Below are 14,428 nucleotides of genomic sequence, written 5' to 3'. Positions count from 1 at the left end.
AAATCAATTACTTTATTCAACAATTGGGGGGCATTCAAGATACTGTATGAAGATTGCTCAAATTAATTAATAAAGTCTTCAAGATATTGTATGAAGATTGCTCAAATTAATTAACAAAGTTAGTAAATGCAAACAAAGAGATATTACAATAAAGTAAATAAATTTCAAAATTTAGAGAAGTAAGAACTTATCAATTTTTTGAGTTGAGGCATGAAACTAAATCTACTATTTTTAAGAAGCGATTTTACCCCCATTAGGAAATTCTTTTGATGTAGATGACTTAGGCCGTTGCTCTCCAAGATACAAAGGCAACTTTGTTAGTGTGCACTCACAAATAGAATTTCAAACTTGTCACAAGATGCTGAAACAAAAATTTTAAGATATAAGATAGGGAGAGAGGGGAAATATCATAGTTCTACTTTATTTGATTGTTTGAAACTTATCGTTGATAGAAAATACATATAGTATAAAAGGGGAAGAGCTTGTGTTTAGTGTCTAGTTCTACTAGAAACGTTGAGATATGGACACTTATCCAACTTTGGACATGTTTGGTATTCTAACTTATATAGTGGAACTAGACACTAGATACAAGCTGCAGGAAAGTAGCTTAGACCTACACAATTGACCGGCTTGATTCATGATATGCTCTCCATTGGGGAAAAAAAAATCCCCAATTGAAAGGGTACTTTTCTCAACGTTTGAAATTTTTGAAAAATCTGTATATATCAAATCTCTTGAAAATTTTCTTGATGAGATTTTTCCGACAGAAGAGGAAATTTGAGGGATTCCATCCCTTTGATACTGGGGTTGCCAAGGTCATTTCATAGGAAAGGAAATAAATGATATTAGGGGATCGCGGATTTGTTTCAGATAGGTCTCCACTTGCTGGCTGACCTAATTTTGTCATGGTTGTCGTTGATGACTTGATTCTCACCACCAAAAAAAAAAAAATGTCATGGGTATGGGCTTTTTGTTAAACACGTAGTTGGGCTTTTAAGTTCTAAAACATGGGTTTAGAAAATTTTGAACATATCCAAGAATTATGTCTCCTTATTTTTTATTTTTTGCGTGGGGTAGCAACACTTGGAAAGTTGGAATGGAAAGAGTCTGTGCTCTGTGGTTTGCAAATTGAATTTGGGTGCTGTTGTATATAGCATTTGGAAACAGAGGATCATGGTTTCTGTTCCCTCTGAAGGAAGGATCTTTGGCTACTAACTATTAAAGGAGAAGTGAAAGCAAGGATTGAGGGCAGTGGTCCTTATCCTGAATCTCATATCAATATCATTCTTCGTTGTAATTTGGGATGCTGTTGTGAGGTAGCCAAATTTAGTTGCTTCTGTGTTTTGATTTTTTTTTTCCCAGGTTTGTGCAGACCTTTAGTCTGTGTAGCAATCTGTAATTTTCTCAGGGTTTTAATAAAAATTTCATTCTTATGAAAAAGAAAAAATGATAAAATATTGTTTGTCCAAAAAGATAAAACTTTTAGGTGAATATAATCATTTAATCATAATTCTACCCTTTCTTATTTTGATATAATGATAAATTATTGATTATCCTAATATTTTAAGCTATTTAAAAAAAAAAAAAAAAAAAAAAAAAAAAAAAAAACACGACGAATTTAACAGTGTAACCATCATTCTAAGTTTCTAACAAAAAATGATGTTTATGAAAAGTTTGTGAGGTTTTACCATATTTGCATTTGTAAGTCGCTGAACTTTAGTGTTATACGGGCAGTGGACCCATTTTGATCATGAATCATGAATTACATTATAATTTTCATTTTACTCTTCTTTTGAATCTACTTGAGTTGCCAGGTCATAATGGTAGCCACAGATCAGTATGAGATCTGAATATCAAAGTGGAATATATATGAACAAAGGACCTAGACCTGTAAATTTATAGTAAGTCTACAGAACACACAAAAATTGACAACAAATTTTATATGGTGAATTACAAAACAATAGTAGGCATATATGAGAATCAATAAGAACCTGTTTACTTAACATGTATGAAATTTGTTGTGAAAACTTTTATGTAACTATGTAACATTGCTCATAAATTTAATCACTTTACCTTTTTAACTTTATTACTGGTAATCTCAAAAATTAACACCAAAAATAAAAAAGAATTGAAGAGAAGAAATAGAGACAAAATACTGCTATATCTCATTTTTCTACATGGTATTTCAACTTTCAATAATAGTCTCTAACGCAGGCTTCCATGATCTCTGCTTTGAGTACCTCTGTAGTGGTTCCTGCTGATGACATGTTGGAGTATTTATTGTTTTGGATTCAGAAGGAAACATGCAAAACTCACTTAGGACTGGGAAGATCTTCGCCAAGTTGTTAAAACTTATATGCTTCAGAGCCTTGGAAGCCTTGTAAGAGAGAGAGCTCATTTCCTCAAATGTTAGTACTGAGTAGAGCAACTCCATGGGAAGGAGAAAGTAGAATTGGCGCAGCTCTAGCTCCTCATCAGCTAAAAGTCCTTGAATCCGATGCCCAACTTTGAGGCTGCTTGATTCACAGACAAATTGACCTGGGTTCTCTAGAATGAGTTCTGCTACCTTTACTGGCCTTGTGTAGACTCGCAATCTTCCATCACTGAATAAGACCTTCACTACCCCACTTGAGATTATGGAAGGAGCACAAGATGTCACATTCCCCATGAGTGTGTGTTTGAGAGAGAGAGAGAGAGAGAGTCTTTAGAGAAATGGTTATCTAAGTTTCTCTACAGAGTCAATGTTAGGAAGATGAGGCATTGAGGTTGATAGTGTATTCTCTTTGATAATGAATGGATTTATGCATGAAAGATGGTAGATGGTGGTTGAGGGGAGGAGAGAGAGTGAATGAGAGATATGGGCCACTGTTATCTGTTAATATTTTAGGAGATCAAAGTGCTCGTACAAAAAGTCAGGTAGGTAGGTGCATGAATTTTCATGCAACACAAGGTAGAAACGAAGTTAACTGAGAATGTGTGTCATGTATTAAGATCTTTTCCATTTGAAATGATTTCATTTCAAGCTTATTGTCACTTTTAAATAACAACGTAACACTATATATGGTCACATCTTAGAAATTACTAAATTTTAACTATAAAATAAACTCTTGATATTTCAAATGAAATAATGGGGATTTAGTTTCGCATGTCATTATTTTTATTTTAGGATAATTCAATAGTTATAATTGGTAGGAGAGAGATTCAAATACTAATTCTTTTAATAATGGAGATTAAGTTATTAGCATAAGTTACAAAACTCTTAATATATCGTATGCTACTTATTGACTTAGAAAGCATACAAACTTCATGCCTCTATACGAATGGTATAAATTTTTATTTTTTATTATTGTCAATTTCCTGCCCTATTAACTAAAGAGAACTTCAAATGGCAAGAAAAATAAACCACCTGTCACTTGTCTCCCTACTTGACTTATTTCTTTTTTGGCTGAATCTTCCTACCTGATTTCAGTGGTTTGAAATGCTAATGCATAGATGTACTTAGATTCCAATTTGTTTGTTTAATGTTTGTTTTCGTTAATTTTTTAGAATTTTATTAAGGTGAGCACATGGCGAGGCATGGAGCAACAGTTTGGAAAATGTAACAGAGCTCTCACAAACGACAACACCAAACTAATTATTGGATATGGTAACAAGCAACTTCTTTCATTTTATTCTATTGAGATGGCCACCTAACATAATATATTAACCTAACTAGACCTGTCAGGGGTGAAAGGCGACTCGTCTATGATCGTATAGAGACGGCGGATCGCGCCAACACCTAACATAACCTAACTAGAGAGACTCTTGAGAGTAAAAAGAAGCATATATATATATATATATATATATGTCCATGCATATACATGTGTCAGATATGAAAGGAATATCTTACAGGAAGCATTACATTGTAAAATCTTTGCTAGGTATCAGGTCATTGTCCATTTCTAGTTTGCCAGCTTTCAAAATATTCTGTACCATCTAGCTTACTTATGTTAACATCTATTATGCAAATTCAACCTTTTAATTCATGATTTTACAAAAAATCTCTAGCTATTGTCACCTTCCTGATGAAACATGTAACGTCTTGATTAATGGTGTCACTGTCTTTTATAATACAAATTTATAAATCAACTGTACGGCACCGAGATTCCAAAGCCCATACTGGCCTTGGGCCCAGACCCATCTAGGCCCCGGGCCCAAGCCCATACCGGCCTTGGGCGCAAGCCCAGCAGAAAGTTCCAGTTACCTTATGCCCTTCTTGAAACTGCCTTAGAGTAAAAACAAGTTTTGGGTATTGAGTTCCCAGAGTTGACCGGTTAATCTTTCCCGGTAGAGCGTATGAGTCATATCCGGGAAAGTCATGATATGCACGGGAACGTGAGTTGCCGAACATAATCGGTCAAAATGGAACCAAGTTCCAAGATCATAAATGCTGCACCGCCCTTTCACCTAAACAACCACTTTAACCAGATAATACTGGACCTTCAGTAGCACTAACGGTGACTGTAATCATAATCTCCCCACTAACCTTGGCTATAAATAGAAGAAAGTTGGGAGAAGAAGGGGTTCAGAAAAATTGAGAGAAAACAGTCAAGGAGAGGGTACCAACTGGGTGTTACTTTGAGTCTCTCTGCCGAGAACGACCCATTGTAGGAAATACTTAAGCCCACTACAAATAAATTGTGAGCCCAAGTGACCTAAGGTCCATAAGTCTTGCACTTGGTTCTTACATCAACCATACCAGTTATAAAACAATCCACATAGATAAACAGTTCAATTGCATATTTCAATACCAAATCTAAAAGTATTAAATGTGAAAGCAGTAAAAGGAAGAAACAAGATTGGTAACGAAGTAAAAAATCAAAGAAGAATCTCTTCAATGCATGGGAAAATTGTGGGGGCCTAGTCCTCTAGAAAATTCAAATAGGAAAAGCAATTGCCACATTTTACTTAAAAAACTTTCGTTCAACTAAACTCTCTATCATAGTGTGAGAGACTGTGACCTTAGTTTTATTGAATTAGGCCTAAGTGAATAGGTGAAGTTATGTTTATTGCCTCTCAAAATATATGTTCGACTAATGATATTTGAGCTACTAAATTGAGGGTTGTACATTAGATTTTCCACTTATTTTAATTAATGAAAAAATTAAGAACACCACAACGATAATTTTTTCTTTTTATTGATTGAAAATTTTAATTTACATCTCAATGAATATAATAGGGAACATTATATGGTTTTGATCCTAGATACAATCTAAACAAAATAGCTGACTTGAAGCTATTAGTAATTATATTCCAAAAGTTGTGAAAATTACATTTGGATAAGACTAATCTAACCATTGATCCAAGATTAGAGGCTAAGTTACGAAGTGAGAAAGTGTTAGGCACTCACCCCATCCGTTGCAATCAGTCTCCTAGAATATGTGGCCAACATCATGTCATGCAATCAAATTATCCAAAAATGTCATTAAAAAAATTTAGCATGTCATTCACAGAAAATAAAATCAAGCATTGAGTTAAGGGTTTTGAAAATAGAGTTTTTGGGCATATGAATAGCATATTAACATTTGAACTTAAAATAGTCACCGCATATCCTCGGTGCAATGGTCACTCCACAAGTATAAGTGCTTGTGAGGTGTAAGAGATAAGGGCCGGGGTTCAAGTCTCTAAGAGGGAGCTTCACACACATTTGAACTTAAAATTTAAAAAACTAGTATGCTTGATCCTAATTTAACGCATATCATCAAAAGATAAAAATCGTTTTGAGTAATTTGACATCATACAATCAAAATTTGAAAAAGTCTACTTGCTTGTATAGGGCTTGATGATTGGTTTCAGGGTTGGATGGTTGATCCTAACACTAAAGGTTTGTATTTTGGATGAATCAAGCAAAGTTTTGACATGGTTTTTGGGGTTTGGAAATTGAGGGTTTGATCATGTGCTAAATAAAAGATTTACTAGCCACCTAATGAGAAAGCTTTCCATGAATCTTTAATGAAAATTGTGTTCTTTAGGGTCTGTTTGGTTGTGGAGGAAGGTGGAGGCAGAAAATGAGTGTGGTAGAGTTTTCTCCTCAAGTCCACCATTTAAGAGGAAAATGTTTTCTTCCTAATTTGGGGAGAAAACTAGAAAGAAAATGGGTGTGGTGGAGTTTTCTCCTCCAACCCACCATTTAAGAGGAAAATGCTTTCTTTCCAATTTGGGGAGAAAACTAGAGAGAAAAGTGGGGAGGGAATGAGTTTGATGTAAAATTATCCTTCTACCCTCACCTTTATTTATTAAAGTGGGGGAGGGAATGCTTTCTCTTTTATTTATTTTTTATTTTATTTATAGAAATTTTACTCTTGCTACTATCTCTTTCTTTCATTTTTTTTTTTTGGTTGTTGTTATTTTTCTCCTTTCTTCTTGTTTTCCCTTTTCCTAGGTATAGTGCACATGTTGGTTCATGGTTGGCTCTTATTCTTTCTTTCTTTTCTTTTTTTTTCATATCAAGCGCAACCTTTTTTTTTTTCCTTAGATGTTTTATTAGTTGTGTTAATTTGTAAGTTTGTAGTAATTAAAAAAAATCAATTTTATAAACTATTAAAAATTTGTTTTTATGTACTTGAAAAATGAGAGTAAATTTATACAAACTACATTTTCTATCCTCTCACTTTTTTACTTAACCAAATAAAAGAGTTTTCCATTTCTCGACTTTTCTACTCCCTCAAGGCCTCAACCAAATACATGGAGAGAAAACTAAATCTTTTTATCCACTTACTTTTCGACTCCTTCCCTATTTTCTATTCTCTTACTTTTGCAACAAGTGCCACGAGGCCTCCCTCTAAAAGTATTGATACTATTTCTTCTAGAATCTCAGACTCCTTTTTTCTTTTTCTTTTATATATATATAGTCATATTAATAGGTGCTCTTAGGGCAATTGTTAATAAACCATTTTAAGAAAATTTTGATATTACTTTTAAAGGAAATATAAAAAGCCGTCAAAAAAATTAATTATTATTTTCTTTTCCCATAAAAAGTTTATAAAAATACTTCTTAAACCAATGCACTTAGGGCATTTGTTAATATTTCGCCCATATATATATATATATATATATTAGAGGGATTAGTATATATATATATATTAGCGGGATTAGTCCCAACTAACTAATCGTACTCATGCGTGTGAAGTCTTAAACGTAAGAATGCATATTAACTGTTAAAAGATCTTTTGTCATCATGAGTTTGCCATTTATAGCCATGAACTGGATTTTTATTTATCCTTTTTTTTTTTTTTTTTTGTTCTCATGATGTTAGAGTAACTAGTAGTTTTTCTTCTTTATTCTCGAAGTTGTTTGATCTCCTGTAAAGGGTCAAATAATCAAACAGTGACCATGACAAAAACGGTGGGTGTAACTGACTGAGAAATATTAAATTTGCTTGTGAATGAAGAATCTTTATTTAGAACAACTAAATGATTGGAACAAACAAACCAAATTCTGACTTTTCTAGTTAAACAAACAAGCCGGAGTTGAGGATAATTGGATTCTGAATAAATTTGGTCGGTAGATCAATGGTAGTTAGCATTGTTGGTAACGAGCGAGTTTGATATATTACAAGTTAGCTTCAAATCTCTGACTATCTTATTTGATTAATGCAGGCAAAATATATATATTGGTGCTTAAGATTCCAGCAGCTAGGGCCAATTGTGATATTTGGTTTGTGCTTTATTTGGTATGTGTTATTGTGTTTCGTTTTGGTCCCAAAAAATGTTCTCTCTGATAAATGTTTTTTACAGGTTATATTTTTTTTTTGTTTGGCAAAAAATTCAGGTCCATATCTGGAAAGCATTTTCTGTAATCAACAAAAAATAAGCCTAATGGTGGAAAAATCATTTAAAAATTAAAAAAGTTAAAAAAAAAAAAAAAAAAAAAAACTGTAACATTTTATGAAATGTTATATATTTAACAAAGGAAAAAACAAATTTCTTAATGGAAATCTCTCTCTCTCTCCATAGACTTCTTGTTGACTGTCGTTGATAAACTATATTAAGTACCCGTTTGGATCACGTCTAGCGTTTCAGCCTTTTTTTTTTTTTTTTTTTTTGGACCAGTGCTTGGTGCACTATTTATGGGACATGAACAATGCAAATAGGTAAATGAATAGTGTTTTTTAGTGTGAACAGTAACCATAAATTATTTTTTTATTGTTTTCAATTTTCGGTTTTCAGTTTTTAGTAAAATAAGCGATATTCAAACGCACCCTAAATTTTTGCTGCATGACCTTTTTTTCCCTATATCAATCACTATTCCACTTTTTTTTTTGTGTGTAAATTTCAAATTAGGGGTTGATTTTCCAATTTAAGGTTTCTAAATGATCCAAACAACAGAAAAGATTTTCCATTTACGCTTTGTTTCTGTAAATTAAGGCTTTTCTTCATATCATTATTTGAAATTACAAGAAATTTTTTATGTGAGCTAGATGAAATAAATTGATTTTTTGACTCAATTTTAGGGTCACAAACACAAAGAATGTGACAGCGTTCAAAAATTATTTTTTTTAAGAGAAAAGATACGTCCATAATATTTTCACAACAAATCTTAGATGTTAAATTATTACTGATGAGTAAGAAAATAATTTCAGTGGTGGATTCAAGTTAAAAACCCACAACAACTTGCTACTTAAAATTTATTGTGAAAGTACTGTGAAAATGTTGTGCACGTGGCACTTTTTTTTATAACAAATTTCTATTTTCTAGAAAATATTTTTCCTTTTAATAGAAAGTAAAAAAATGTTTTTCATTGAAATATACAGAGCGCCAATTAAAACTATACATGTTAATTGACGCATATTGCAAATTAACATGTTAAAACTAGAAAATATCCAACTTAGCAGTATGCATGTAAGGTGAATTTGCAATATGCACCTTACTATCAAAAAAATTTATACTAATTAAAACTATAAATTAGCATAAATTTGGATAGTAAGGTGCATATTGCAAATTAACCTTAAATCAAAGTATTAATCTCAAAAGTTTATAATCTTTGAAAAATAATCTATTCGCCAAGTGCCTAAAAAATCTTTGGATACCTTGTTTGCATGCAAAAAAAAAAAAGAAATAAATAAATAAAGAATTATATTAATTATAGTAAATGCTAAGTACTGTTTGAAACTTTCTAACTTTCCGGTAAAAATAAAAGGTGTCTTTGTCTTTGAAACAATATTGGTCACATGTTTTTTTTTTTTTTTTTTTTTAAAGAAACAATATTGGTCACAATATTGTTAATTTGTTTCAGGAAAATTTTCTATAGGATAAAACCTAAGCCAAGATTCTAAAAATATCAAACTTGAAAAATCATGTGATTTACTTTCGATGGTGTGCAAAATATGTAAATAAATAAATAAATAAAAGAAAAAGAAAGAAAAAAGAATGTCTATTTATAAAGAAACAAAGAGTTGTTAATTAAAATGTAGTTCGAAAAGTGTTTGGCTTCTTTTGTAGCCGTAAATATATTGTGTTTTGATAGTACGGGCTAAATCCGAGTTGGTTAGGATAGTTAAGTCTGGTACTCACGCCAATGAATTGCTAGTTGGCCGCTAGCTTTATATTTTCTCCTTAGTGAAAAGATAATATAACAAAAGATAAAAATAACGAATTAATGAGAAAAATTATTTTCTCACGTGTAGGTAATTAACGAATTTGGTAACGCAAACTTATAACCTATGTATGGGAGCATTAAAGTAGTGGAACATTGGATTTTTTTTTTTTTTTTTTAAATGATCAGTTTATTGTTAGTTGTTGTTAGTTTATTTCCAAAAAAAAAAAAAAAAAAAGACCCTCCAGGTAAATGAGGTAATGACCTAGCCAAAGACTGTGAAAATTGCTTCTTTAATAGGAAAGCTCTCTTCTCAATTTTCTGAATTTAATGGATTTGAAACAACTGGTTACCTCTCTTACTGGGAAGAGAATGTGTGCCGCGTATAGGGTTTTATTTAAGCAAATATTACAGTTCTTCCATCGGTACCTGCGCTGTGCACATTGCATTGTTCATGGTTTCTCAAGTGTTCCAACTTCCAAGCTTAGCATAAAGACCTTTGATAAGCCCATAACCAATGCAAAAATGACTCTTTTGTCCTCAAATCCACCTCTTCTTAATTGGGTTCTTTCTTTCTTAGACATGTGGGCTTGGTCCACACAACAAGTAGGAAGACAAAAATAAGTTGGGTACTAGCTCAACCGAAAATTTGTAATTTTTTGGCATTGGACCTTGTGGGCTTTGTTTATAAATAAGCCCCTATAAAGTTGTGTAAAAAAATTCCTAAACAAAAGGTTAAGTACTCTAAAATAGACATGGCAAAACGGGTTAGAATTTTCTAACCTGATTCGAAAAATATTCGACCCAAACTCGATTTTTTTTTTTTATCCGAAACAAAACGAGTTAACCTGTGATCCGACCCATGTTTTTTGAGGGTCAACTCAACCCGACCCAACCCAAACCCGAACCATTTTTTTTAAAACTTTTTTTTTTGGTAAAAAAAAAAATAGTAAAATTAAGACAATATTGGTTTAATTGTTTATTGTGAGCTTTAGGGTAACAATTGATACATTTACATAACTGCATGCAAATTAATTGAAAGATAAATGGTTGAGCATTCTGTAACAAGTAAAGAATTTTAGATATCAAATAATAAAGTACATGTCAAGATAATCTGATTACAGTAGAGTTAAAAATATAGATTTAAAATTGTAGACATGTGTGAGAAACATTCACAAGTGTGAAAATAGTGCAGCCAAAGTATCAAATTAGCATAAATTATGAATACTTAGATATATTTTTTAACAATTTATGTCCAAAATAAACGGTTTTTCAAAATAAATTATGATATTTGTTAGAGTATGTATTGCTTAACAATGATATGATATTTATAAAAGAGACCATGTATAAATAAGTAAGCAATCAAACTTTAATGTGTATCTCAAATTGAAATAGAGTACCAATCACAATTGATAATAGATTATAAAATTAATTTTCAAGATTGTAAATTTCTTATATGTTTTTATTCTTTATAGAATGAGTTATTCAATAAGTCATTTGTAATTTTGTTTTATGTTTTGGAATGTTGATATTGTATAAAAATAAAACTTGTGTATTTGTTTTACTTATCTTTGTGTTATTTTGTTTTAGATAGCAATGTTATGATTTGTATAATTTTAAAATTATTGAATAAGTATTAATAAGTTTAACTGAGTTCATTCTTGATATAAGTGGTGAATTCAAAATAATGCATTTTACATTAAGTAATTTGTTACATAACTTTCCAAATGGCAAATACATGTTGTTTTCTTTAAATAAAAATAAAATAAAATAAAATTCATGTGAAAAATACGGGTCAACCCGACCCAACCTGCAACCCGATTGACCTGAACCTGTTTTTAACCGGCTTAAAATGACTCGTTTTTGACCTGTGACCCGTTTGACCCGCAACCCGATTAACTCGACCCAAACCCGACTTAACCTGCCTGTTTTGCCATGTCTACTCTAAAATATAGCCAAAGCTATTTCCAAGGAGTGTCCTGATTGAAGTTTGGGATACCAGATCTATTTTGTAATTAGACTTGCAGAAAGCAAATGATCATGTTTTGGATATATAGTGGGAAAATGTGGGTTTGGAGAGAAAGGAAGTGGATTGAGTTCTATATTTCCACATTGTTTTCCAAATGCCAGTAACCATACCCCCTCGTAGTTAATTTCTTTGATATTGCTATCAGATTAAAACAGGGTGACCCTCTCTCTCCTATCCTCTTTGTTCTAGTTATGAATGATCTCAGCAAAATGATCTCAAAGGCGATTGAACGGAAAAAGCTTGAATTGAAATGATTTCAATTCATCCTTAACCAATAAAAAAGGACACATTTGCTGATATCTCTCTCTCTCTCTCTCTCTCTCTCTCTCTCTCACACACACACACACACACATATATATATATATATATGTTGTTTATTGGCTGTGTTACTCTCATCTTTTGTCATGCAAATTTCGATCCAATCAATTGCTTGAGGTGCATTCTCCAAACTAGTACCTGTTGGAGGTGTAAAGGATCCAAAAACATTGGCTAATTTTCTGGGTTGTAAACTCATCAAACTTTCAGGACAAAATGGCCTTATGCCCTTTTCACCCAAATTATTTAGCCTTATGCCCTCCTTCCCAAACTAATTAAGGAAATGCCCCTCTTTTGTAACTCAATTTTCTCAAAATCGAGTTAAAAAAAAATAAAAAAATCTGGAGCCCTATAGTGACGTTTTGTAACGCAATCTACATGAAATCGAGTTATAGGCAATTTTATTGCCTATAACTCAATTTCATGGAGCTCGAGTTACAAAACACCACTATAGGTTCTTAAAAACGTCACTATAAGGCTTAACTCGATTTTGAGAAAGTCGAGTTTCAAAAGAAGGATGTTTCCCTAATTAGTTTGGGAAGGGGGGCATAAGGCTATATAATTTGGGTGAAAATGGCATAAGGCAATTTTGTCCAAACTTTCAAGGAAATACTTGGAATTACCTTTGGAGCACATTTTAAGGCAAAGGAGATATGAGATGGAATTCTAGAAGGAATGGAAAAGCGTTAATGAGTTTAAAGGAAATGTTTTTTTTTTTTTTTTTTTTTTTGAGAAACACACACACATATATAGGGAAAGGAAGATGAGATAAAAAAAAATACACTCACACATCAACACCAAAACTGCATGCGGCAATTAGTGTCGCAGAGCAAGTGATATACCCCTTCTCAATATCACACCTTATTAATGTGGAAATGTAACTATCAAAAGGAGGGTGTCTCACTTTGATTAATAATATGCTCTTTAATTTTTTTTTTAATTGTATGTTTTAATAATTAATTTTTTTGAGAAGATTTTAATAATAATTAAATTAAAGTTGAGTCTTACCTTTCATGTTTGAGCTATGAGATTAGCGTTAAGTCTTACATCATTGTACAACGCACTTTTGCAATGTCGCGCACTAGAAATACATCAGTATTATAAACATGAGAGATGCTACGTCTACAACATTTTTACAACAAATCACAGGTGGTTAGTTGTTATTGGTTCAAATTTCAAACTAACGCTAGGATTACTTTTTTACCCCAACAATACCAACTAGTAATAACTTGCCACTTAGGATTTGTTATAAAAATGTTGTAGACATATCATTTCTCTATAAACATAGTTTACTCTAAGTGAATTAATAATATTAACACAATTTATTCTAATTCAAATCCATCACAAGTAGTGGAAGAATTGTTCCTCCACACCTCTATCATGTATTATTAACCGATCTTGGTTGATTTTCTTAATGAAATTCCAGTTTTGTTTCTCAAAAAAAAAAAAATCCATCACAAGTATATCAAAATTTTAAAATATAGTCTCATTAAAAATTAATTCCCAAATGTTTCAAGAAATTGTAAAATAAGTTTCATTGTGTAATTCAAAATGTTTTTTTATTATTATTTAAATTCAATACTTACAATGAAGGAAGAAAGATTTAAATCAGTTACAAAACTCTTGGCTATTTAATTCAAAATTAGTTTAATCATTTTACAAGTTTCTTTTGATAAATAAAAATTTTAAAAACTAGTTGTCAAAAAGGCTATGCGTAATGGGTTTTTTCTTCTAAAACCCCACCCCCCCCCCCCCCCCCCTCTCTCTCCAACTTCCCCAAGTGTTTTTTTCTTTCTTTCTTTTTTTCTCCTCCTCCTATTGGTTTTCTTAATTCGAAACACGAGGAATTTGAGGCTAGACAGAAGGACTGGAACTTGTAGGCGATTATGGAAAAGTCAATGTCTTTTCAAAATATATGTTTGTGGTTTTTTTTTTTTAAACGTCTGGGTGAGTTTGGTTTTCTAGAAGAAAAAAACCATTTACGTGTATTTCCCACACAAAACATTCACCCTAATATTGGTATATATAGAGAGAGTGTCCTGGAGTCTGGTTTATGCAAATTTCATAGGAACTTAAAGCAAACTTAGCAGTAGAATTAGCTGCAACATTATAATTCCTCTTAACCCAACTAAAGAAGCATCTAGAAAAGGACTTAACCAAGCACAGAATGCTGTTAGTCATGCTATTAATGGACCAATCAACAAAAAGACCCTTCCATGATAGGGAGTCAAAACAAATTTTAGCATCTCCTTAAAAAAGGACCTAACTCTAAGGCTCTGTTTTAGTTAGCTAAATAGCCTAGAAAATGGCTGCTGCTTTAGCTTGGGGGGGGGGGGGGGGGGGGAGCAAATATTGTGCATTTTGGTCCATATCTTAATCACCTCTCCACTGTGGTTATGAGCAACTATTGCTAGAGCAGCCTTGGAATCTGATAAACCAGTGTCTTGACCTAGTCTAGTGAGGGGGGACCTATACTACTTGGGGAGCTGCTAACATTGAAAACTTCAAGTG

General features: G+C 32.2%; 1 protein-coding gene across 1 annotated transcript; it reads right to left on the bottom strand.

Annotated features, from left to right (window-relative positions):
* Positions 1-2,055: 2,055 nt before the first annotated feature.
* On the bottom strand, positions 2,056-2,855 carry LOC126703340 (uncharacterized). Its single transcript, XM_050402307.1, has one exon. The coding sequence runs from the start codon at positions 2,666-2,668 to the stop codon at positions 2,186-2,188; it is 483 nt and encodes a 160-aa protein (XP_050258264.1). The 5' UTR covers positions 2,669-2,855; the 3' UTR covers positions 2,056-2,185.
* Between the last annotated feature and the right edge of the window lie 11,573 nt (positions 2,856-14,428).

The sequence above is a fragment of the Quercus robur genome, chromosome 10, assembly GCF_932294415.1.
Source record: "Quercus robur chromosome 10, dhQueRobu3.1, whole genome shotgun sequence".
Classification (NCBI taxonomy): Eukaryota; Viridiplantae; Streptophyta; class Magnoliopsida; order Fagales; family Fagaceae; genus Quercus; species Quercus robur.
The sequence above is the reverse complement of the archived record's forward strand: the minus strand, read 5'-3'. Positions and strand labels throughout refer to the sequence as shown.